General features: G+C 53.5%; 1 protein-coding gene across 1 annotated transcript; it reads right to left on the bottom strand.

The window, feature by feature from the left end:
- Positions 1–478: 478 nt before the first annotated feature.
- On the bottom strand, positions 479–23,965 carry FZR1 (fizzy and cell division cycle 20 related 1). Its single transcript, XM_032712320.1, has 14 exons — positions 23,871–23,965; positions 13,231–13,372; positions 12,737–12,862; positions 12,438–12,501; positions 11,540–11,667; positions 11,031–11,113; positions 10,438–10,621; positions 10,176–10,241; positions 9,616–9,718; positions 8,181–8,365; positions 6,687–6,920; positions 5,884–5,988; positions 4,578–4,670; positions 479–3,439 (listed from the first exon to the last, which is right to left on the bottom strand). Exons 2-14 carry the CDS (start codon positions 13,297–13,299, stop codon positions 3,398–3,400), a joined length of 1,482 nt encoding a protein of 493 aa, XP_032568211.1. The 5' UTR covers positions 13,300–13,372; positions 23,871–23,965; the 3' UTR covers positions 479–3,397.
- Positions 23,966–25,414: the final 1,449 nt, after the last annotated feature.

Genomic DNA, 25,414 nt, shown 5'->3' on the forward strand with positions numbered 1-25,414 from the left:
GGTCCCCGGCTCTTACCCTGCCCCAGGACAGGGCCCACCTGCCAGAGGAAGGGGCTGCAGGAGATGCAGGGATCCAGGCACATGGTGGGGACAATGGGTTCCCACAGGCACTGGAGGTGGGAGCAGAGCTGGGAGGCACAGCAGGATCCACCCCAAGCCCTGAAGCTTGGTCCCATTCTGGGCTGGAAGGGGCCTTGGGGCTTCCCCAACGCACCAAGGTGGGGAAAGCAAGGCACTGCCAGCTCCTTGTCCATGCTGAGGGGTATAAGGCAGGGCAGGGAGGGGAGGGGCTGTGCCTCTCCTTTTTCCCAGAAGCAGGAAAGCAAACAGGAGCGGGCAGCTGGGAGCAATAAACCTCAGGTGAGAGCTGTACCGAGGAATTGGTACCTGCAGAGCAGCTGTGGGACGGACCCTGGGGGGCCCAGGGACTCACTGCACCCCTCGCCACGGAGAATCAAAGTGGAGCCACAGAGCCCAATCCCAATAAATTCACAACCTCTTTAATGCCAGTTCGATTGCTTTACATGGAAAAGTTACAGCACACTCCATGTTTTTTTCCACCATATGACACCTGGGATACGACGACGCCACAAGGCTGCGGACTCTGTCACCGGCACGGGAGGATCCTGTGCCCGGGTCAGCGCTCACAGGTCACACCCAAACACACCACCTCAGCTCTGCCCTTTTCCCTGCTGAAGCCTCAGCCAGTGACAGTGTCACAGTGTCATCTGCACACACACACACCCACACACACCCACCCGCACACGGACACGACTGGGAGCTCCATCCTGCCTCGGTACCTGGGAGCAGGGGAGGGAGGGTGGCTGTGCCGGGCTCTGGCAGCCAGGGCAGGGTGAGCAGCCTGTTCTCGCCGTGCTACGAGGGCAACACGTGTGGCCACAGAACAGCCCTGGCCTGGGAATCACCAGCCCTCGCTGCCAAGTGCAATGAGAGAAGCCACCACGAGCCATCCTGCTCCCAAGGCAGAGAAAAGCGGGACGTGGAAGCAAGACATAGTTTGGGAAAGACCCTGGCCAGAGAGGACAATGGTGGGGGACAGTGACAAGGGGGTGTCCCTGCTTTGCAGCATCCTGGGGCGCAGCTGGGAGCACTGGGCAGAGACTGCAGTGCCCACCTGGCACCGGCCCCCACCCCAGCAGCTCCTGGGGCTCCTTGGGAAGCTCCCCCATCACAGGCTGAGAGGCAAACCCATCCCTGCAGGAGCCCTGGAACACTGGGGAGCCCCACCAGCATCACTCCCACCCTGTGCTCCAGCTGGGACCCAACTCTCTCCTGCTCCAGCACGGGCACAAACCAGGCTGAGATCTCCTGTGTGCCCCCATCCCAAGCGAATACTCCTTCCCAGAGGAGAAAGCAGTGTCCTGGAGGTCTGCACAGTGGGATTTTGGCAGGAGGCAATGCACAAGAGACAGGAAAATCCACAGCACAGCCACCAGCCCCCCAGCCCCCCTGTGCACAGCCCTACTCCCAGGTGATGACACCCATGACAGACCACCTCTTGCTGCAGGCGACCCTTTCCTTCAAACCCACTCCCCAACTTAATGATCTGACTCAATTTAACACCTCCTGGGTGCTCCCAACCCACAGTGATGTGGAACAGTGCCTGTGAAAGGAACAAGCAACACGAGAGAGGCTGGGGGGGGTGGGTGTCACTTCACACCAAGCCCCAAATCCCACAGCCAGAGCTACACTAAAGCAGTTGTGTTCAAACTGTGTTTGAGAAATTCCATGGAAAATCCATTCTGGTGGCAAGTAAGACTATGAAATGACAAGGTGGGTTGTGGGCCTGGGAGACTCAGAGCTGCCAGGCTGTGTGGGGGGCTCCCAGCACACCAGCTCCTCACCAGTGCCTCCAGCAGCTGCAACACAGGGGCAGCACCAAGAGCCTGATCCAGGCACTGGTGTGATGGATGGCACGTGTGGTCAAGGCTGTGGTGAAGAGGCTGTACCAGCTCACCCTAAGGATACTGGTGGTACTGGGGAAAGGCAATCATATTCCTACTGCCTGGTTTTAGGGAAAGAAGGGAGGGGAGGAAAATCAACAAAGAAAGAGAGGAAAGCATTACCTACGTAATCTACAGAGAGAGGGCAAGGTCTATATACACAGCCAGGGAATTCCACACGGGAACAGGAAGCAGTGCTGGGAAAGGGCAGGAGGCAGGCAGGGCAGGCACATACACACGTCAGACAGGACAGGCTGTGCAGCCTCACAGCTCCTCTTAAATTAAAAGCAACACTCACACACACAAGCATTTGTGTCACCCCACGGGCTCCAACACCAGCCGAACTCTCGTCCCACATGACCTAAAAACCACACCCCAAAATCTGACAGCAGGGCCCTGGCTGGGACTTGGAGACAGCAAAAAGCAACAATGCAGCCCTGCTTTAGAACCCCTCTTCCAGCCAGAAGAGGCCCTGCTCGCCCCAACAATCAGATCCTCAGGAGTTGTTTTGGCTCTCAAACATATCCCAACTGCTTCTGGCCTCAGGGAGACTCTGGAGCAAGGCACTGGGGGAAGCTCCACATGCACGGGGGGATTGGGTTTCTTTTTTTATACAGTCCTTGTTTCTCCTCTCTGGTAACTCACAGGATCAGCCCAGAACATGCAAGAGCACCTGCAGAACTTCCCGAATCTGCTCCCTCGGAGGTGAAGCTTTTCCAAGTCTCCTCCAAAGTTTAGAGCCCCAAAACGTGTTTGTTCAGAGGCAGCTGCCAAGCACGCCAGAAAAATCAAGCTGTCTTATGGGAATGATTATGTCAAGTACTACAGTACCTGTCTGGGTGAAAAAATAAAGAAAAAAACAAAGGAAAATAGGCAGTTCTCCAGTTTCTTCCTGGAATGGGGATGCCAGGCTATGAACAAAGCCCTTCGATGCCCAGCTGGAGCCGTGTCCACTTGCACCAGTGGTTCCGGCCCAGTCTGGCTGGCTCCTGCCTCCAGAGATGTCACCAAGGACACAGGGACCCAGAGCAGCACGTCAAACCCCTTCCCACAGCGGCAAGGATATGCTCCTCTCTCCCAGGAGGGACAGCACGGCCGTGGGGATGGCCTCAGTCCGGTCTCAGTGGTCCATGTCACACGAGTCCTCCCCGGTTCCATCCGGAGGGCTGGAGGATGCTGGGTTAACATTTCTCTTGTACCCGTTTCCCTTTATGAAAGATGAATCCACAAACCTTTGGCAGTTCCCTCCCCTCCCCACCCCATCCCCAATACTGCCCAGCGTGGATCACAAGCACGTATTTATTGAGCTGGGTCCTCCTCCAGTCCCTCAGCTCTCCCTCCCCTCGGCTGGGCTCCGGGGGTCCATGCAGGCCGAGGGAGTGGTCTGATCCTGGAATGTCAGGCTGTAGGTTCCTGGGGTGCAGGGAGAGGGTTTATCGTATCCTGGTGAAGAGGTTAAGCACGGACACAGACTCCTGAGAAGACAAAGCAGGGGGTAAGTCCTCCACAGCTGTAACTCCACATGCTTTCGGGTTGGTTTGTTTTTAATCTGGGGAGGTATCTCTAGCTCAGGGCACGATCCCAGCTCACCATCCGAAGTCCAACACCATAAATATTCCCATGGGTTACTTCCAACTGATAACAAGGAGCACAGCAGGCCAGTGTGCCGTTCCCACAGCTCTGCAGGCAGCTGTGCCCCAGAGCAGGCAGCAACTGGGGGACCCCCAGCAGCAGTGCCAGCTCCCCCAGCCCCATCCTCCAGATCCCTCTGCCAGGCACCCAGAAAAGCTCTTGGAACACCGGGTACAACCCGCCTTTGGTGATGGTGAACTGTCATTGGCATCCACGACCCCATTTCCATCCAAGACCCTATTTTAAGAAGTTTAGTAAGGAGCCACAGGATAAGCACAGAATGGTTTGGGTTGGAAGAGACCTTAGAGCTCATCTCATCCCACCCCCTGCCATGGGCAGGGACACCTTCCACTAGCCCAGGCTGCTCCAAGCCCCATCCAACCTGGCCTTGGACACTTCCAGGGATGGGGCAGCCACAGCTGCTCTGGGCAACCTGTGCCAGGGCCTCTCCACTCTCACAGGGAAGAGTTCTTCCCTAAAATCTAATCTAGACCTGCCCTCTGGCACTGGGAAGCCATTCCCCCTTGTCGTGTCCCTCCATGCCTTGTCTAAAGTCCCTCTCCAGCTCTCCTGGAGCCCCTTTAGGAACTGAGATGGGCTTCAGGTCTCTCCAGAGCCTTCTCTTCTCTAGACTGAACGGCCCCAGGTCCCAGCCTGCTGTCACCCCTGAGGGCTCAGTTCACAGCCACACACCAGCAGGAAGATGGTGGGCTCAGGGTGAGCCCCCCAAAACGCAGCTCAGCAGCCCTGGACCAGCCTGGACAGGGATGTTGTGTCACACTGCCTTGGGCACACAGGGTGACCTTTTACTTCATCCGATGACAAATCCATTAAATCTCAGCAAAGCTGAACCCTCCCCTGCCCCTGGCCCTTGATCTGCAGGATGCAGTGAAGGGATCAGAGGGAAGGCAGCAGAGCAGAGCCAACATTCCCCGAGTTCCTCCCCCCAGCAGCCATCCCCACACCCCCCCATGGCCTTACCTTTGTGGAGCGAGTTTTACTGAAGACGTTCCAGAAGCGCAAGGTCTCGTCCCCGGCTCCTGTGACAATGGCCTCCCCGTCAGGGGACATCGCCTGCGGCCAAGACAACAACCCTCACCATCTGCCACACTTCTGAGGCTGAAAACAAACCTCCACTGGAATGCAGGAGAGAGGTTTAACTCTCCTTCCTACTTGGCTGGCAGTGGGAAGCCAAACAACTTCCTCTGCTCCCAGGTGCCTCATCCAGCCTCAGGGGCAGTTTGGGCACTTGCACTTCACTGGGGAAGCTGTGGAACACATGGGGACTATCATGGAAAGGGTTCTTGTGCTAAGACATCCAAGCCATGTGTAACTGAGGCTATTCCTCCCAGGATTATCAACATGCCTTAAGGCAGGAAGCGTGACATGACTGGATTTGCTGGCTGTATTGGTCTCTTACACTGGAATCCACCTCCCAAAACAGCAGCAGTATTTGTCAGCTCTGCTATGAACTGCTGAAAGCCACAGTAACAGTAACAGAGCAGCTATGAGATTGCTGGGCATTACCTGCACCAAGTGTTTAATGGCAATGGGGGGGCTGAAAGCAGCAAATTCTTTGTGAAAGTCTGTGTGAAAGTCTTCAGGGAACAAGGAGAGATGCTTGTGTTTCACAGGGTCACAGAATCACGGAATGGTTTGGGTTGGAAGGGACCTTAAAGATCACCTTGTTCTACCCCCCGCCATGGGCAGGGACACCTTCCACTAGCCCAGGTTCCTCCAAGCCCCCTCCAACCTGGCCTTGGACACTTCCAGGGATGGGGCAGCCACAGCTGCTCTGGGCAACCTGTGCCAGGGCCTCCCCACCCTCACAGCCAAGAATGTCTTCTTAATGTCTAATCTAGACCTGCCCTCTGGCAATGGGAAGCCATTCTCCCTCATCCTGTCCCTCCAGGCCCTTATCCAAAGTCCCTCTCCAGCTCTCTTAGATCCCCCTTAGGCACTGGAAGGGACTCTAAGGTTTCCCTGGAGCCTTCTCTTTTCCAGGCTCAAAAGAGTTTTCTCAAAAGAAAGCTCAGACATTTCCTCTGAAGACTTTGGCAGGCTTTGCCATCATTAACAAAGCCTCACATTTCCATAGCAGCAAATCAAAGCATCCCTTGCAGGCACAGAAACCAGACACAGAGCATTTTCCGCCGCTCGTGGGCAGCGCTCACATCCCCACCCAGACTCCAGGCAGCTCATGGTGCCGCTGGCACTGCTGCTGTGGGTCCCATCTCAGCACACCTGCAGCCAGGTGAGCACCTCCCGAGAGGTGGCCATCACTCACCAGATACAGCACTCGGTAGGAGTGCCCCGTGAGCTTTGCTACTTGGGTTAACGAGGGGTATTTCCAGACCAGGATCTGGTTCTGTGAGTATCCATGAGTGCTCACCTGGAAGGGGAGAGGGAAACAGGCATCATAGAACCATGGAGTCATGAAGGTTGGAAAAGACCTTTAAGATCAAGGCCAAACATCAACCCAGCATCACCACCACGTTCACCACTAAACTATGTCCCCAAGGGCCACATCCACATGTCATCTGAACACTCCACCACTGCTCTGGGCAGCTGTGCCAGGGCTGGACAGCCCTTCCTCTGAAAACGTTTCCCCTAATATCCAATCTAAACCTTCCCTGGTGCAACTTGGAGCTGTTTCCTCTTGTTCTGCCCCTTGTTCCCTGGCAGCAGAGCCCGACCCCTACCTGGCTCCATGCTCCTGTCAGGGAGTTGGAGAGAGGGAGAAGGTCCCCCCTGAGCCTCCTTTCCTCCAGGCTGAGCCCCCCCAGCTCCCTCAGCTGCTCCTCCTTCTCCAGACCCTTCCCGTGCTCTGTTCCCTTTTCTGGACACGCTCCAGCCCTTCAATGTCCTTCTTTTTGTGAGGGGCCCAGAACTGACCCCAGGACTTGAAGAAGGGCCTCAGAAGTGTCAGCACAGGGAGACAGTCACTGCCCTGGCCCTGCTGGACACACTGTGGCTGGTACAAGCCAGGTGCCACTGGCCTCCTTGCCCACGTGGGCACGCCGGGCTCACGTTCAGCCACACCTCCCCCAGGGGACAGCCTGGCAGCAGCACTGCCCAGGGAGGACTCACCAGCTCGTTGGCGTGTTTGGACCAGGCCAGGTTGCACACCTGGGAGCCGGTGTCGATGCACTGCAGGGGCTGCCCCGTGAGCGTGTTCCAGAAGCGGATGCAGCGGTCGGCTGTGCCCCCGCCCGAGGCCAGCAGCCCGTGCTGGTGCGGGGACCAGGCGATGGCTTTGACTGCTGCCAGATGCTCTGTGTATTGTTGCACAGGGCTCAGGCTGGAGTGATTCCAGACGAGGAGCTGGCAGAGAGGAGAGACGTGATCAAACTTGTGCAGCAGTCATGGGTCCACAACACCCACAAGCCGTGATAGGGCCAATGAGGGCAGCTGGGCAACAATCTGATTTCCCACAGCTCTGCCCAGGCACGCTCAGCTCCACTCTGCACTTCACAGAATCCCAGAATGGTTTGGGTTGGAAGGGACTTTTAAGCCCATCCAGTCCCACCCCCTGCCATGGGCAGGGACACCTCCCTCTAGCCCAGGTTGCTCCAAGCCCCATCCAACCTGGCCTTGGACACTTCCAGGGATGGGGCAGCCACAGCTGCTCTGGGCAACCTGTGCCAGTCCCATCCAGCCACTACATTCAGCTGAGGAGCCATTCTACCCCTGGGCCATGAGGCAGGGAACAGTCCCTAAGGGAAGCGTACAGAGCCAAAGACAGCATCCCTGACTGGAACCTCGGACTCTTCTGTTGTTTTTTGGGTGTATCATTCCAGAATGCATCTAGAAATCCACTCAGTTCATTAGGAGTTATTCTGAGCAGGAGGAACTCAGTCCAACCATGCTGTCACACAGGCAATGGGCACATTCCCTACCTAGCAACCCACTCCAAAGGGCTTGGAACACTGCTTCTCCGTGACAGATGCTTCTCCCATATGGTGCTCAGTGAGCTACAAGCCTGTGTTACAGGTAGGAGAACTCACAGAGCTCAGCCTCAGGTTCCTTCTGCACACAAACATTACTGCAACAAACGTGACCATACACTGCCTGAACAAAAGTCAGGAAGTGCAGCTTAGCAGTGACTTTACTGAATTCAAGCCCCAGAGTCAACCTAGAGATTTAATTAGCTACATACAGAAGCAAATTAAATTTGCTTTTTAAATTTTATTAGGAAGAGAAGACTGAATAGAAGCTTAGTATGATTTATATTGGTCACACTCCAACAACTAAAACAAAAGCCCCTTTCAGAGAGGCCAAACATTCTTAAAGAATCCCAGAATCATTAGAATTGGAAAAGACCTTCAAGGTCAAGTCCAATCTTTAACCTGATCCCACTAGGTCCACTAAACCATATTGCAAAGTGCCACATCCACATATTTTTCAACACTTCCAGGGATGGCGACTCCACCACTGACCTGGGCAGCCTGTTCTGATGATTAACCCCTCTTTCAGTGAAGAAATTTTTCCTAACATCCAACTTGAACCTCCCTTGGTGCAACTTAAGGCCATTTCCCCTTATCCTAAAAAGAAAGGGTGGTCTGAGATTTCATGTGACTGTACCTTATTATCATTCCCTCCGGAGGCCAGGAGCTGGTGATCCGTGGACCATTTGAGCCCACAGACCTCCTGCCTGTGCCCCTGGAGCCGGCGCTCGGACTGCAGGGGTGGGGTGCGGATGTCCCGCTGCAGGATCATCCTGTCCCGGCTCCCTGAGGAGAGCTGGTCTGCATTCCATGCCAGGGCACCTGCAACGTGGGCACAGCTTCAGAGTGTGTTGTGGGAGTCACGGAATCACAGAGTCATCAGGGTTGGAAAAGACCTCTAAGATCATCAGGTCCAGCTGTCAACACAGCACCACCACATTCACCACTAAACCGGGTCCCCACATGCCACAACCACACGTTGTTTGAACACTCCCAGGGATGGTGACTCCACCACTGTCCTGGGCAGCCTGTGCCAGTGCTTTACAACCCTTCCCATGAAGAAATTTCCCTGTTATACAGCCTGAACCTCCCCTGGCACAACTTGAGGCCGTTTTATTTTGTCCTATCCCTTGTTCCCTGGCAGCAGAGCCCGACCTCCCCCCCGGCTCTCCCCTCCTGTCAGGGAGTTGGAGAGAGTGGAAGGTCCCCCCTGAGCCTCCTTTTCTCCAGGCTGAGCCTCCCCAGCTCCCTCAGCTGTTCCTGGTGCTCCAGACCCTTCCCAGCTCTGTTCCCTTCTCTGGACATGCTCTAGCCCCTCAATGCCTTTCCTGCTGTGAGTGGCCTAGAACTGTCCCCAGGATTTGAGGTGTGGCACAGGGGGACAGCCACTGCCCCCATCCTGCTGGACAAAATATCAAGCCCAACCTCTCAAGCCCTGCAGTAGCAGGTAAGCAGAATGCAACCACTACAGTTGCCAAGGGATAAAAAAACCCCCAAAACAAAGGAAACTCCGTCCCAGACCTTACAGATCTCCCCTACATCCAGTCCTAGATCTGTGCACAAACGGAGATTCACCTGCACAGACTGACTGCAGGAATCACCAACCCCATTTCACAGTGCAGTAAAGCACAGGGATAGATCTCAGGAAGTCCCTGGATTTCCCAAATCTCATCCCAGAGTCCAGTTTCACAACACCTCTGAGCAGGAAAAAAACCAAACAGCTCCCCCCCCCCCCCCCCCCCCCGAAAAAGGGAACTGGAAATCTCAGTGAGAAGCTGCCAGCAGGACTGCAACCGGAAACCAGTGGCAGTGAAAGGATGTTGCAACCAAACCCAAAATGCCTCAGACATGGAGAAAACACCTGCTTGCAACACCCAAACCCTTGGCTGATCACACCCAGATCAGAACACCATTGTTATGAGACTATAATATTTTCAAGACTGCTCAAGACACAGCAGGGGATAAATATTAACTCTGGTATTCCAAGTTTTCTGTTTTCAGCAGATCCTTGGCTAACAAAGTTCAGTCAGGAAGGAACAGACCCTGTGAACCCTTTGCCTCCCCCTCCTTACCGACTCTGGCCGTGTGCCCCTCCAGCATGGAGAGCTTCTTTCCTGCAGCTGCATCCCAGATCTGTACAAAGCCCTTGTGAGTGCCAACAGCCACCAAGTTCCCCTGGACAAACAGAGAGCCAGCATCAGTACAGCCAGGAAGTACAGCCAGAAAACAAGTTGGAAGCTGCAGGAAAAGACTTCAGATAAATCCCACGAGAGGGAAAGCATCCAGAGTTCTTCCATCTTAAATGTTTTTCCCTGCTGAGAGGCCCATGCAGCCTGGCTGGAATAAATTTATTGTAACATTTTATTGTCAAGAGCTGGAGAAGATCTGGCTTTTTCTCCCTCCCACTCCTCTTAGCAATGCCTTGAGAACCTCGAGATACAAGAGGCTGTTCTCTAACCCCTCTCTTTTAGCAGAGAAAAACAGTGTTGACAGAAAAACACATATGATTGGTGATGTACAGAGGGAGCTTGGGGGAATTCAGGAGAATAAGCCAAGGAGTTAATCATGGCTATGATGACAGTGCCTAAATGAGAAGTGTCTCAGCTGTCCCTGCTGACAGTGCCATACTGACCCGTTCTGACCAGCCCACGGATGTCACAGAATCTCCTTCCACAGAGAGGTCGCACAGCCGGGTCACCTGCAGAGAGGACAGAATGGGGTAAGAAACACGTGTTTTTGTCACATAGCACTACTGGCTGTCTCACAAACCAGTACCTCGTTTGGCACAGAGCATGACAAGTGCTGAACCCCTCACAGGGCACATTCCATAGCTCTGGAAGGCTGGAAAAGCCCTATAGCAACAGGTACTTGCCTCCTCAGTGATGACCATTTACCTGACTTGTACAAGCACTCCACAGGTAAACACAAGTCCCAAGACCAACACTGAGGACATTAAGAGAGGACCAGTCCACCAGGTTCAGGTAGAAGTCATCCTGCAGCTCTGGGGCATCCAGCACTTTGAAAGGAATCTTGGAGATTTTCCGAGTTGGTTTCCGAGGTGATCTTAGCAGCTTCTGACTGTTTACAAAAACAGACAGAAAAACAACTACAGGATCCTGCACACCACAGGGAGGCACAGGTGCAGCCACTCTTTACAACATTTCCATAGAAATGTAGGGACAAAGAGGCTGCACAATTCTTTCCAGTAGCAAGACTGGAAGGAATCAGTTCTGCTCCTACAAAGGACCCAGGGAGCAAAAAAGTAAACTGATTACTAAGAGTTGGCCAAGACACGTTAAGAACACAGGCAGGTTGGGCACCTGCAGAAAGTCTTAGAATTCAGCTGTCCCTATTAATTATCTCTCCAGATTTCCAAACCCAATTCACATTGCAATTCTGGGTGCCTCAGAGAAAAGCCCTACAGAACCTTTCTGAACCCTCTGCCCCAGCCCCTCCCTTCTCACAGCCTGTGGAGGATCAGTGTTACCTTTTGTTGCTGACAGGAGACAGGGAATAGGGTGAGACCTCGTTGCCATCGTCAGGGCTGGAGCGTTTTGTGCTGAGCGAGTACTGCACGAAGAAAACACACCTTGTAAGCACCCTGGGGCCTGGGGCATCAAACCCCCGTGCACTGGTGCCAATCCAACTCTAACACCCAGTCAGATTGCCAAGATTTTTCAGTTCTTCCCTCTCTGAGGTGCTCCAAAACTGCATACCTCCCCTCACCTCCCCTGAATTCCAAAAAGCCTCATTTGATCATTCACCACACTGTCCAAAAAGCCCCACCCAGCTTTCCTGCCAGCACACACACAGGAAGCACACTGTTTGCTGCACACTCAGGTGCTCTTTGCAGGCCACCAAATTTGTTATCAAGAGCTTATCTCAGCCAAGCCCCAGCACCAACTCACTGCACAAGCAGCCTGGCAGGGCCGTGTGCTCCGTTCCTGTGACCCACGGTGCGACCTGCACTGGTTGTAGTGCAAGTAAGTGACTTACAGTGAAGAGAGACTTCTTCTCTGGGGTGGATGGCTGCAGCCTCCTGTCCTCTGTCTGAGGGTCCTGCACCTTCTCGATCCCTGCTCCCAAGAGTTCATTCTTCAGCAGGGCAGAGTAGGCCAGGCCATCTGTGAACCCAAACGAGCACTGAGCAGAGAGCTCCGAGCAGCAACAGCTCTGCAGGGAGAGCCAGGATCATGTCTGCCTGACCTGGAGGAGAGAAGGCTCCAAGGAGACCTGAGAGCCCCTTCCAGTGCTTAAAGGGCCTCCAAGAGAGCTGGAGGGGGAGTCTGGACAAGGGCCTGGAGGGACAGGACAAGGAGTAATGGCTTCCCATTGCCAGAGGGCAGGGTTAGATGGGAGACTGGGAAGGAATTCTTGGCTGTGAGGGGGGGGAGGCCCTGGCACAGGTTGCCCAGAGCAGCTGTGGCTGCCCCATCCCTGGAAGTGTCCAAGGCCAGGTTGGACAGGGCTTGGAGCAACCTGGGCTAGTGGGAGGTGTCCCTGCCCATGGCAGGGGGTAGAATAAGATGAGGTTTAAGGTCCCTTCCAACCCAACCCATTCCATGATTCTATAACTTGTACACTCACAGAGCCTCAATAAGCCTGGGGCCCTTGCTTAGAAGCCAGATTAGCAGCAAGCTTTCCCTCCTTCCCTCCCATCAGGAAAGTGCTTCCCTGGCACAGTAAACCATGGGATACAAACAGCCTCTTGCCTCCCAGACACTCATCAGAAGCAGTGAGCTGGTATTCACTCATGATGTGGGCATTTCCCAAAACAGCAGCACGAGTTTTGGCATAAGGATGAAAGTGTCAGTGGAGTCTTAATTTCCAAGCTCCCCAACATTGTGCAGTAAGAGCTCTGGGCATGGCTCGAGCAGCAGATGGGGGCTCTCACCTTTGCCATTGTCTGATGTAGCATCCTTTGCTTTTCTGTTTTGGCTTGGTGATTTTTCATTTTCCTGAAATGGAGAAAACACGCTATCACCACACAGAAACCTCAGGATTTATGGTAAAACAGCAAATCCAGAAGGCTCCTGGAGCACAGGGTTTGAGGACATGCACTCAAACAAACTCTCCCAGGGCAGCAGAAGCCCATGGTGCAGAAGATAAGCAGAGCAATCATGCCAGCCCAAACAAAAGGCACTATTTCCACAGTTCCAAGGCTGGGCTGCAGGGGAAGGGATCAAAACTTACATTTATTCTGTGGAAGTTAATGCTCCAGTTGGCCCCAGCTCTTGAGGGAATGAATCTGTCACCATGCTTACTAGGAGAAGACATTGGGGAATTGGAAGGTGTCAGGGTTCTTCTCATCTCTGCTACCTGAATTAAAGAATAAAAAGACATTGGACTTACTCTTGTCAACCAGTTGGTTGGTTTGTCAGCCCCCAGTTTTTTACATTACACACATAGTTACTGAGATTATGTAGTAAAAAGGCTTTTACTGAGCTCCATAAAATATCTTCACTCCTTTTTGCAACCTGAACTGGGGTTGTATTTTCAAAAGCTCTCTTGAAGTCAAGTTACTTGGGTATTCCTAGAACAGTTCAGGAACTCACACCTGCTCACAGCCCAACAAAAGACTGTGGTTTGCTTTGAAGAGGCCCCAGGTCTTTCAAAAGCTCAAGGAAAACAGTCACAGGCGAGACAGACAACAACCTAACAGTGAGCCTGAGCCCATCTGTACTCACACAAGGCATTGTGTTTTCATTCTGTATGTTGATTTGGCGTAGGAGACGTCTCTCATAGTCCTGGTCCATGCTGGGAAGCTGGCTGGGGACACCAGCAGGCTCAGGAATTTGTGTTTGCGAACTCCAAGCAGTAATTAGTCACCTGCAAAAGCCAGGGGGAGAAACACACCAAAATGTTACACCCCTCCACGCTGAAACAGCCTCTTCAGCTTCCTAAACCTGTTCTTTGAACTTAAGCCCTCTTTTCCTACCCAGACTGCTGATCCCAAACTGACAGCAGAACCCACTTTCCTCAGCAGCCCCGTGCTCTGTTACTGCCCTTGGCTGCTGACTCGTGTGCAGGCACCAGCACTTTGTGTCTGGCAGGACCTCAGCAGGTCCCCCCACACCTGGAGCAGGCAGTGCCCCCAGGCCCTGCAGCAGCACAGCTTGCCAAGCCTTCAGGAAACAGGCATGGGAAGTTCAGGCGCCCGCAGCCTGTCCTGTCCAGGCCCTGGCACAGGTTGCCCAGAGCAGCTGTGGCTGCCCCATCCCTGGAAGTGTCCAAGGCCAGGCTGGATGGGGCTTGGAGCAACCTGGGCTAGTGGAAGGTGTCCCTGCCCATGGCAGGGGGTGGGACTGGATGAACTGTAAGGTCCCCCCCAATCCAAAGCACTCTGAGATTCCATCAAGTCTGTCCCACCCCTCAGGCCAGGGGCAGCAGTGCTGAGGGTGGGATGCTTCCAGACTTGACAGAAGTACTGGAGACTTTTAACACCACCCACTGCAGGAACACACAGCTAGGGATGAGGCAGCCCTCAAGTGAACATTCCACATCTGATGTGCATGCTGTCTCCAATACTCCTCCTGGCTGGCACAAAGCTCGCTCACAGCTATACAGTCTAAAAAGCACACATTTTAAGCATATATTTAAGGACAGGGCCGCTTCATAGCTGAGATCTGGCTGCTAAATGACACCATGTATCAATAAAAAATAAATGAGCTGACACTTGTGTGAGGACACGGAGTCACAGCCCTCCCTGAGCCCTGAAGGCAGAGAGCAGCAAGCCCAGGGCCCCTCCCTCCCCCCTCATGCACATCTCGTGCTTTGTCCACAGCTGACATGGGCACAAAAACGCCAGAAGAGACACGCCAAGTTGGGCTTTCAACCCAAGATAAACATGTCCAAAGGGAAAGGTGGAATGTAACACACAAGCAAATCCCCACAACACACAGGCACCTGGAAGCTGTGCAGGACGTAGAGGGATTTTCATTCCTGTTATTGCATAAACGTTTACGGTGCCTGGCTGGAGTCCCGGCTGCACCAATAGAGTTGCCTCGAGATACAAACTTGCTGCAAAATCCAGGAGGCAAAAGTACACAAAGGCTGTGCTGTGAGGAGGCTGCCCAGGGAGCAGCTGCACAGTGCCACACTCAGGGACTGCAAGGCACTGCCTCCTGCTCCCGCAGGTATGACCTGTTGGGAAGAGGTTACCTCCAGGAACCAAAAACCTACCCAGGGTTTGTCGTTAAAAACTGGGGGCAAGTTACCAAGCTATGGAGGGACCAGCAGCACACGCTGCCATTCAGCAAGAAGTGATGAAGTGTTAGAGCAGCCTGTGAAATCAGCTTCAAAACAAGACAAAGCACACACACTGTGCACTGGAGCTGTCCCTCAGCCTGCAGAGCTGACAGCCTTTTATCTCAAAGGGTTACAGCAAATGGGGTGACATCAGCCTGGGGACCAGGCACCAGAGGGGTTCCACAGGGCTCCAATCTTAGTGCCAGTTCTCTTGAATGTCTTCATAAGTGACTTGGATGCAGGACTGGAAGGTCCTCAGTGGATTTGCTGAGGACACCAAGTTGGGGGGAGTTGCTGACTCCCTCAAGGACAGAGGTCCCACAGAGAGATCCTGACAAACGTGAGGGCAATCCCCAGCTGCGTGGTGTTTAACAAAGGCAAATGCCAGATCCTGCCCCTGGGATGGGGCAGCCCTGGATGCAGGAACAGACTGGGGAAGGAGGGGCTGGGGGAACAGCACCATGGGAAGGGCCCTGGGGGTCCTGGTCAGTGGCCAGTTGGATCTGAGTCAGCAGAGTGTCCTGGCAGCCCAAAGGGCCACCTTGTCCTGGGGGGCATCAGGCCCAGCATCGCCGGCCGGGCCAGGGAGGGGATTGTCCCACCCTGCTCTGACCTGGGGCGGCCTCACCTCGAGTCCTGGGGGCTGTTTGGGGGCCACAGTGTCAGAGGGATCTGAAGCTGTTGGAGAGTGTCCAAAGGAGGGACACGGAGCTGGGGGAGGGTCTGGAGGGGAAGGGTCTGAGGAGCAGCTGAGGGCACTCAGCTGGTTCAGCTGGAGCAGAGGAGACTGAGGGGAGACTCCTCGGGGGCTGCAGCTCCTGCCCAGGGGAGGCGGAGGGACAGGGACTGAGCTCTGCTCTGGGACCAGGGACAGGAGCCAGGGAAGGGCTGGAGCTGTGCCAGGGGGTTGGGATGGATCTCAGGGAAAGGTTCTTCCCCCACAGGGTGCTGGGGCACTGCCCAGGCTCCCCAGGGCAGTGGGCACGGCCCCAAGGCTGCCAGAGCTCCAGGAGCGTTTGGACAACGCTCTGAGGGACAGGGTGGGATTGTTGGGGTGTCTGTGCAGGGACAGGGGTTGGACTCAATGATCTTTGTGGGACCCTTCCAGCTCAGGAGAATCTGTGCTTCTCTGATCTAAGCCATTTGTTAGTACTGAAACTTGGACTTGTTACAAATGCTGAAATGCTTTTCTTCCTTGCCATTAAGCCTGCCAACACTTTTACAGGAGCATCCCTGAAATAGATGGTGCCAAGTTGGTTCTGAGCACACCTGTTTACCTCTGCCACCTCCTCCCCCAAGCTTTTTTCATTTAATACATTTCTCCCATATGTTCTTTCAGAGGCAAAACTGGAGAAAGCTCCTAAATTTAACAGTGATCAGCTTCCACCAAATGAAGAAAAGAGTCAGAGATGGCATTACTGAAGTGTAAAGTAAGAAAAATCTGTGATGCTCTTAATAAAGGAGGATAAAAAAAATAACAATTAGTGCATGCCATGTCAAACACTCTCCCTCACTTACCACTGCTACCTACCCACGAGCACCAAATGTGTATCTCAAATCAAACAGCTCAACAAAATGCACACCCTTCCCTACCCCACTCCCCTTTTCTTTTTTTGGGTTGTTGTTGTTTTAACACCATGAGCTCAGCCTGCAGAACCCACATGAGGAGCGTGATCAGCCGGGGAACACCACACATTTGAAGTGTCCTCCCAAAATGGCTCAGCACAGTGTTCGTGCAAGATCCAGATCCAGTTACACAGCAAAGAGACATTTTTAATTCTGTACCTGAAACACATTTGCTTCTCGAGCTTTTCATTTGAGTTCCCATCTGCCCCAATTTCAACTACAACTTCCACTCAGAAACACAGCACAGAGTGTCCAACAGAGAGACTGCAGAGGCAGAACACAGCTGTGAATGTTCAGCACCTGAATAATGACATATTTTTACCTTAAAACCTGTTCCACAGGCCCAAGGAGCAGGCAGCACCTCTGGTTTGGGGTAGGTTCTCGCCAACTCCAAATATGTCTGCCAGAAGTGAGTGGATTTTTCTTTTCCCCCGAAGCAAGTAAAAAAGGTTTTGCCAGAAGGACCTGAGGGTGCTGGTTGGCAGCAGTTGAACACGAGCCAAGTGTGCCCACATGGCCAAGAAGGCCAAGGGCACCTGGCTTGTACCAGTCACAGTGTGTCCAGCAGGGCCAGGGCAGTGACTGTCCCCATGTGCTGGCACTGCTGAGGCACCACCTCAAATCCTGGGGTCAGTTCTGGGCCCCTCACAACAACAAAGATGTTGAGGGGCTGGAGAGTGTCCAGAGAAGGGAATGGAATTGGGGAAGGGTCTGGAGCACCAGGAGCAGCTGGGAGGGTTCAGCCTGGAGAAAAGGAGGCTCAGGGGGGACCTTTTCCCTCTCTCCAACTCCCTGACAGGAAGGGGGAGCCGGGAGGGGGGTTGAGCTCTTCTCCCAGGGAACAAGGGACAGGACAAGGGGAAACGGCCTCAAGTTGTGCCAGGGGAGCTTCAAGCTGTATATTAGGGAAAATTTCTTCATGGAAAGGGCTGTCCAGCCCCGGCACAGCTGCCCAAGGCAGGGGTGGAGTCACCATCCCTGGGAGTGTGTTCAAAAGCCACGTGGCACTCGGGGTCATGGTTTAGTGGTAACCTTGGCAGTGCTGGGGAACAGTTTGACTTGATGGTCTTTTCCAACCCTAGTGATTCTGTGACTGGGGGATGTAGGCTATAAGTTCTCTTTAAATTGGAGAAATAAAAGATCTCGAGGAGCTGCATGTGTTACATATTCTTTTTGTATAACACTTTGTTACTAATTATGCAGCTTATGCTTGGAGAAGAAATGTAGGATTTGGTGGAAGGTTTTGGATTCCTAAGGAAGAATTTGCATTCTGACTTTATTTTCTTCATGCACCTTATGTGCTGTCTCTGAATTGACTGGATTGTCTCACAGCCCATTACTTTAAGAACAACACTTCCAGGCAGAGTTATGGTGCTGAACAAAGTGCCTTTTGTTCTTTTTATTGACCCAACCTTCAAGTATTCAAATACAGAAATGTTTTTTTCTTGGTATGGATGTGTTTGTAATAAGCCAGCATGCAGAGTGCCAGGGCTGGCTGGGAAAGGAGGGCAGTTATTTTGCAAAGTGATTTCTGTGGTTTGAGGCAGGTTGTGCCTGTTTGGATTCCCCAGCACACACTGAAGGTGGGGGGACAGATGCAGGTTGTGTTGGCTCTGTCAATTCAGACATGCTCTGCTGGAGCAGAGTGAGAGCTGGATGAACCCTTTTTTATTCCAGAAATTATTCATGTCCTTCTTAAAACTGGAGAGTATTTGGGTGGGTAAGTGTTCAACAGGAGAGGTGCTGATGGAAGTGGGAGACTCAGAATACCAAAGGCAGGATAAATTTAAATGTAGAGCTGAATATATTTCCTAATTTATACAGGGCCAAAGGGGGTAGAGGATGCCTTGGTAATTCAAATACCATTAATGTTATGTTGATGCTTTATTTTGAAGCACCTCAAGTCTGAAAAAGGTTGCCTGGAGCTTTTTTTACTGACAAGCACAAAACAGACCCCAAATTTAGAGTCAGCAAGAGACTACCCAAACCTAGAAATGCTGACTGCTCTTTGGGTCTGTATTTAATGTCATTATTGGGGTGCTGAGTATTTCCAAGCTCTCTGGAAAAGCTCCATCATTTACCAAGTGGAAAAGTAGACAAGTACTTAGTCCTTCAAGTCATGAGCAGCAGGGTTTGAAATCAAACCCATTATGTGCTGCTTCCCCAAACCCAAAGTTTTGATCTTTTAATGATTTATCTGAAACCAACCACAACACTTGCAAATAAATAAGGGTAAAGCCCTCAGCTGGCAGCAGAATGGCAGTTCCTCTGCCCCTGGCAGCTCCAGGGCCCTGCCCCTCCTTTTGCCACTTCCAGCCTTCACTGGCCACATCACACAAAAACCTAACCTGGCCCCAAAGGGCTGATGTTTTCATATGGTTTAACAAGCATCACCTCCTCCTCCTCAACCTGGAGTATTATAAGAGCATTTCCAGTTATAGATTCTTCTCTTTTACAAACTCTTGAAAAAGCTGTAAGGGGAAGGAATAAAAAAAAAAAAAAAAAAAAAGGCAAAAAAAAGCTACACCAAAGCATTTTAGCTATGGAGACTACAGAGCAGCCATGGACAAGGAGCAGGATAATCTGCACTTGGCCAACCCAAAGTAGAACTTTTGCACATTTAACCTTGAGGAAGAGGGTTTATAACTTATGCCAACCAACCAAACCTTTCCAGGAACTGGCCTCCTTTCAAACCAGCAGTGGGACAAAGAGACCTGAGGACTAGAGAACCTTGTGTTTTACCAATATTCACCTTTTAAAAGCTAGAAGGATATAAATTTTTATTTAACAATTTACTAAGGTATCAGTGTGAAAAGCATTTATAAAATCAGTCATTTACAAAAGTAACCCCTCTGCAATAGAAGCAGGTAAAGCTTTATTTCAAAACAAAACATAACCTTTGCTGCCTTGCCTGCTCACAGCTTTGTACTGCAGGGATCACACTAATGGCAACAACAAAATTACTCCAGTGTTATGGTGTCAGGTGGGATCTGCACCTTTAGTCCTCACACTCCTGAAGGTTCAATACTCCCCCAAGACACTGGATTATTACCAGAGCCATGACACCACAGCAGTGTATTTCAGAGGGTAAGATGGAGGTGACTACTATTCACTGAAGGTCCTGCAAAATTCCACATTTTCCTGTTTTTCCAAGCCATGTTTTCCTGCCAAGAAGCACGTCCTGCCCAGGGAGCTCACACACCCTTTATGCACTCACTAGCAGCTCTACAATGCCCCTGTTCCAAAAATGCCAACTTTTAGTGACCAGAAACAGGCACAAACCAAATTCCAGTTGGATTTGGAGGCAAAGTGGCTCAGGAGAAGAGACAAGACACTGTTTGCATCTCCTGCCAGGCTGTAACAGGAGTACAGAAGCTGGACATGCAGCAGTTCCACACTAAGCTTGGGAGACAAGCAAAAAGAACAGCAATCCATCCGTGCCTCCTCTCACCTCCCATGGCAGAAAACATCTCCCCTTCCTCACAGGCACGGGCCCAACCCATAATCCAGGCTGGAGGTGAGAAGTGTTTGACTTTCTGCACCTCCACCTGTGCTCACAGAGAAGCTCCAAGACAGCTTCAGAACTCAGGTGAGGCTTCATGTCCACCACCCCAAAGCAATGCAGTCCTCCCACGATGACAGAGGGACTCTGACCAGCAAACCACAGGAATTCAGGGCACTCTGATGAGCGAGGCTGCAGGAAGCCTGTGGGAGCCAAGGACAGAGTGCTCGTGACACAGAGCTCTGTTTGTGGCCTGGGCTGTCACGTGCCAGCGGAAACTCAGGGTTGTAAGGCCTTCAGGAAACAGCAAAATCTGTCTTTGGAAGAGCCTTTACCAAAGATAAACACCCCCTGCACTAATCACAGAATCCCAGAGTGGTTTGGGTTGGAAGGGACCTTAAAGCTCATCCAGTGCCACCCCCTGCCATGGGCAGGGACACCTCCCACTAGCCCAGGTTGCTCCAAGCCCCATCCAGCCTGGCCTTGGACACTTCCAGGGATGGGGCAGCCACAGCTGCTCTGGGCAACCTGTGCCAGGGCCTCCCCACCCTCACGGTCAATAATTTCTTCCTAATATCTAATAAATTTTCTCTGTACACCATTACAAGCATAAAAGTTTTTCCATAAGGATTTTCTTATACAAAACAGGTGCCCTTAGACACAAGTCCTCCTCTGAGGGGAACGCCCTGGAAAGCCCACCAGAAACATTGTTCTTGCTGCCTCCCACATGGATGATGCTTCAGGTATCACCACCACTTTCAGCACAGATGTTTTTCCTAAATCCCACTTCTCTCCACAACTGAAGGAAAAGAAGGGAAGCCAACAGTCAAGCCTGTACTCCAAAGACCAGGATATTTTCAGCTGTTCAACTGAAACTCAAATGCATGTGATGGGCAACTACAGAGCTCAGAGCCACCAGCCCCCCTGCCACCGTACCCATGCAGCAGCCAGGGCCCTTGTTAAGGGGGTTCCAAATTTGCCTCAGCCAGCTTTTAATAAGTCAGGAGAATTGTAGAATTGTTACTATGCCTTCCTAGATGACGTTTTCATTCAATATACATCCCACTGCAGCGCAGGGTTTATCCAAGCAGACACAACAACCACGCACTCAGCAGGGGATTTCTCAGAAAATCACCACCATTAAACTCCTTTTTATTGCCTGCAGGTGGTGATTATTTCACCTTTTTGCCATGCTGCTCCATTAATAAGAGGGCCACACCTGCTCCCAGGGAATCCAAAATACAGCACAAACTCTCCAGCCATGCAGGAAACCTTGCACTGGGAAACAAAACACAACAGGTGGGGTCACCTGAGTGGCACCTCTTGCCCAGGGGGGCAAAAGCCTCCCTAATTAACAGCAAGTCCTGTAAGAGGTTTATCTGTTACAACAGAAAAACAAACAAGAGGCAGCACCAGAAATACTCTGGTTTTAGAGACACAGTTATTGGCAAAGGCAGGTGGTGGAGCTGTACCTGCACCCCTGGGCTGTGCTGGCTGTCACCTGGCTTGGGGACAGTGCTGAGGGCTGGGGTGAAGAGCAGGTTTGTGCCGGGCAGCAGTTCCTGCCCATTTCTCTTGTGCAGTTGCTGGGCCCCCCGAGCAGAGCCTGCTCCATCCTCTGCCCCCCCCTGCAGCCCCTGACACAGCCTGGGGAGGGCCCCTCTCAGGCTCTGCTCTGGAGGCTGAACAGCCCAGGCTCCCTCAGCCTCTGCTGCTCCCAGAGCTGCTCCATCCCTTGGGCATCTCCGCAGCCTGCGCTGGCCCCGCTGCAGGAGCTCCCTGGCCCTGCTGTGCTGAGGAGCCCGGGCTGGCCCAGCCCTGCAGATGTGCCTGCCCAGGGCTGGGCAGAGGGGCAGGATCCCTCCCCTGACCTGCTGCAAATGCTTTTCCCAGTGCACCCCCAGATCCCACGGGCCCCTTGGCCCCCAGTGCACATTGCTGGTCATGGACAGCTCATTGTCCACAGGACCCCCAGGTCCTTCTCCACAGCTGCTCTCCAGCAGGTCACCCCTGTAACATCTTAGAGAACCTTCAGGGCTTCTTGTTGGTGTTTGGTAGTTTCTATGCTCTGTCTGAGCATGGCAATTTTTCATGAAACTACTGACTTGAATAAAATTCAGTTTTCCTTCAGAAAGCTACAAAAAATCCACGGAATACAGCTGTCAGGTTGACTCACAATTCCAAGTGCAGTACAGACAGCTGAAAGCACCAGCTCTAGATAAAAGCTCTGACAAGGCTTCCAATAAAGGAAAAGTTAGTGCACTAAAAGCAAAGATTAAAAATTCACCAGCAGCCTTGTCTCTGGAGCTTTACTGAAAGGTCAGGCATCCAAAACTCTGCTTCATCATAATACTTAAGCTACTGAAAATGCAACAGTGCCTCTGGTCAACCCATGAAAGAAAGTAATTGAATTTAGAAAACACGGCAGCCTCAGTCAACAGCCCTGGAAAATTCTGCTTCTGTATTAATTACAATAATAAAATAAATCAAAATCAGTCTTTAATACAAAATCATACAGTCATGGACTTCCAGATTGGTTTGGGTTAGGAGGGACCTTAAAGCTCATCCAGTCCCATCCCCTGCCACGGGCAGGGACACCTCCCTCTAGCCCAGGTTGCTCCAAGCCCCATCCAGCCTGGCCTTGGACACTCCCAGGGATGGGGCAGCCACAGCTGCTCTGGGAAACCTGTGCCAGGGCCTCACCACCCTCACAGGGAAGAATTCCTTCCCAATATCCCATTTAGCCCTGCCCTCTGGCAGTGGGAAGCCATTCTCCCTTGTCCTGTCCCGCCAGGCCCTTGTCTAAAGTCCTTTTCCAGCTCTCTTGTTTGCTCCTTTAGTTCCTGGAAGGCCACAACGAGGTTTTGTTGCCCACAGTAGAGCTGCTCTCCAAAGAACCTTCAGCACAAAATACTGGGGTGGCATCATTAAACACACTCAGGAAGCATCAGCACTCACAAAGACAACACCCTCAAGAGAGCTACAAATCAAGGGAAAGCAATCCTCCACACCACGAACCCAACAACACCTTCACAAGGTGACTCTGAGGTGACCTGACAGCCCTCCCTGCCCCAGCAGAACCCTCTCACCACCAGGAAGACACTCGGCTCAGGTTTTTAAGAGCTCAGTTGTTGATGGTGTGTACAAATCCCATGTGCAAGACGTCAGCAACACGTTAAAAACACCCTAATAAAAGACACAGTGGTGACGAGCTCCGTCAGATCCCGGAGCCACCAGGAGGGCAAGGGCACACATCCACTGATGCTGTATGTAAACAAGGGACTGCTGGGCAAAGATCCGCAGCCTGGCAGGTTTTTAAGAACAAAGTCCACACCACAAAAAAAGACACCTCTGCCATCCGCATCATCAGTCTGATCAAGAAGCAAGAAGGAGCTGGTGAGGACACACCGAGCCAGGCTCGGGCTCTCCTCTCAGGGCACACGGACTGAAGGAGGGGATGACACCGCGACCTTCCAGCTGCGGGTGCAGATGCGGGACGTGCCCGTTACCAAACACTCCCGAGGCACCGGAGCGTTGGGGGCTCGCCGGCCCCGGGCCCGTCCTGCCAGGGCTGACAGCGCACCGCGACGGAGCGGAAACACCGACTGCTGCTGGGTGTTTGTCATGAACGCCAGGGGAAGAGAGGCGGCCTCGCGGGGCCGTTCAGTGATCGGGGTGGGAGAAAACGAGGAAAGGCACCCAAGAAGAGTGGGAGAGTACGAGGAAAGGAGGGATGGAGGAAAAGGAGGAGGGAAGGAACCTCCAACCGGTCTCGGAGCCGCCGCTGCCCCAGCCCGGCCCCGCCCGGCCCAGCCCCTCCGCCCCGCCCGGCCCGGCCCCGCCGGGGCGCACAGGCCCGTGCCCGCGGAGGAAGGCGCAGGGCCCAGCCGGCCGCAGCCCCCCTGCCCCGCGGTGCCCCGCACCGTGCCCCCGGCGCTGTGCCGGCCGTACCTGCCCGGTCGCGGTGCCGCCGCTGCCTCCGGCCCGGCCCCGCTCCGCCTCCTCCGTCAGCGCCCGCCGGCCCCGCCGCTCCGCAACATGGCGGCCGCCCCCGCCCCCGCGCGGGGCACGACGGGAGCGCGCCCCGCCCACCGGCCGGGCGCGCGCGGGGAGCGGCGGCCGCGCGCGCTGCCATGGCAACGGCGAACGGGTGACGCCACGGCCGCGGCGATGACGTCATGGGCGGGGGCCCGAGGAGGGGGGGTGTGACACATTCCCCCCCTCACGGGTGGGCACCGGGCCCGAGGCTGGTGGGGCCCCGAGGGGGGGGATCTCTTGGTCCCTGGAGGGGTCCTTGGGCCCTTAGGGAGGGTTGTCTTGGTCTCTGGGGGGGGTCCTTAAGGGGGTTCTTGGGTCCCTAGAGAGGTCCTAAGGTCTCTACAGAAGGTTGTTCAGTCCTTAAGGGAGTTCCTCAGGTCCTTGGGGGGATGTCTTGGGTCCTGAGGGGGTGGCCCTGGCCCCCCAGGAGGGTGTGTGACTCCTGTGTCCCCCCCCCGGCAGGGTTTGTGGCTCAGTGCAGGACTGCCCCACATTCCTGGGCAGGGTCCATGGCCCCCCATTATCCTCATGTGCCTGCCAGTGCCTGTGGAGGGGCTGATGCCAGGGGCCCCAGGGTGTCCCTTGAGGGTCCCACTGTCCGTCTGCAATGCTCTGGTGACCCAGTGCCAGCATGTCACCCTGCTCAGCACAACCATCCTGATCCTACTGCAGCAATGCAGTGAGCTGCAATTCCCTGGTTATTAATCATGGATTGATTCCCTGGTTATTAATCATGGACTCCCTGGTTATCAATCATGCAGCTTGGCCTCACATAATAATCAAGTCTCTCTTTAAAGCTCCCTTGTATGTTATTTACAACAACAAGAAACAGCTGATAACTGCTGCCCTGAGAAGGAACAGAGTAATTCATGGAATCCTGGAATCTCCTGAGCTGGTAGGGACCCACAGGGATCATCCAGTCCAACCCCTGGCCCTGCACAGACACCCCAACAATCCCACCCTGTCCCTCAGAGCGTTGTCCAAACGCTCCTGGAGCTCTGGCAGCCTTGGGGCCGTGCCCACTGCCCTGGGGAGCCTGGGCAGTGCCCCAGCACCCTGTGGGGGAAGAACCTTTCCCTGAGATCCATCCCAACCCCCCTGGCACAGCTCCATCCCTTCCCTGGCTCCTGTCCCTGGTCCCAGAGCAGAGCTCAGTCCCTGCCCCTCCGCCTCCCCTGGGCAGGAGCTGCAGCCCCCGAGGAGTCTCCCCTCAGTCTCCTCTGCTCCAGCTGAACCAGCCGAGTGCCCTCAGCTGCTCCTCAGACCCTTCCCCTCCAGACCGTTCCCCATCTCCGTGTCCCTCCTTTGGACATTGTCCATATTGTGGCCCCAAAAAACTGCCCCCAGGACTCAAGATGATTCCCTTTTAATAGTCCCTGGCTAAGGCCACGAGATGCCCAGCAGCCTCCCTGCAGGCATGCCCCCCCCATTCCCCATTGCCATAGGAGACTTCAGGA

The sequence above is a fragment of the Chiroxiphia lanceolata genome, chromosome 27 (genome assembly GCF_009829145.1).
Source record: "Chiroxiphia lanceolata isolate bChiLan1 chromosome 27, bChiLan1.pri, whole genome shotgun sequence".
NCBI classification, from domain to species: domain Eukaryota; kingdom Metazoa; phylum Chordata; class Aves; order Passeriformes; family Pipridae; genus Chiroxiphia; species Chiroxiphia lanceolata.

Excerpts from the sequence above, each read along its gene's own strand:
- FZR1 (XM_032712320.1), bottom strand. The coding sequence starts at position 13,299 with ATGGACCAGGACTATGAGAGACGTCTCCTACGCCAAATCAACATACAG. Across the intron at positions 11,114-11,539 it reads AGAAGAAGTCTCTCTTCACT|TACTCGCTCAGCACAAAACG; the intron begins GTAAGTCACTTA and ends TTCTTCGTGCAG. Across the intron at positions 6,921-8,180 it reads CCGGAGGGAATGATAATAAG|CTCCTCGTCTGGAATCACTC; the intron begins GTACAGTCACAT and ends CCTCTCTGCCAG.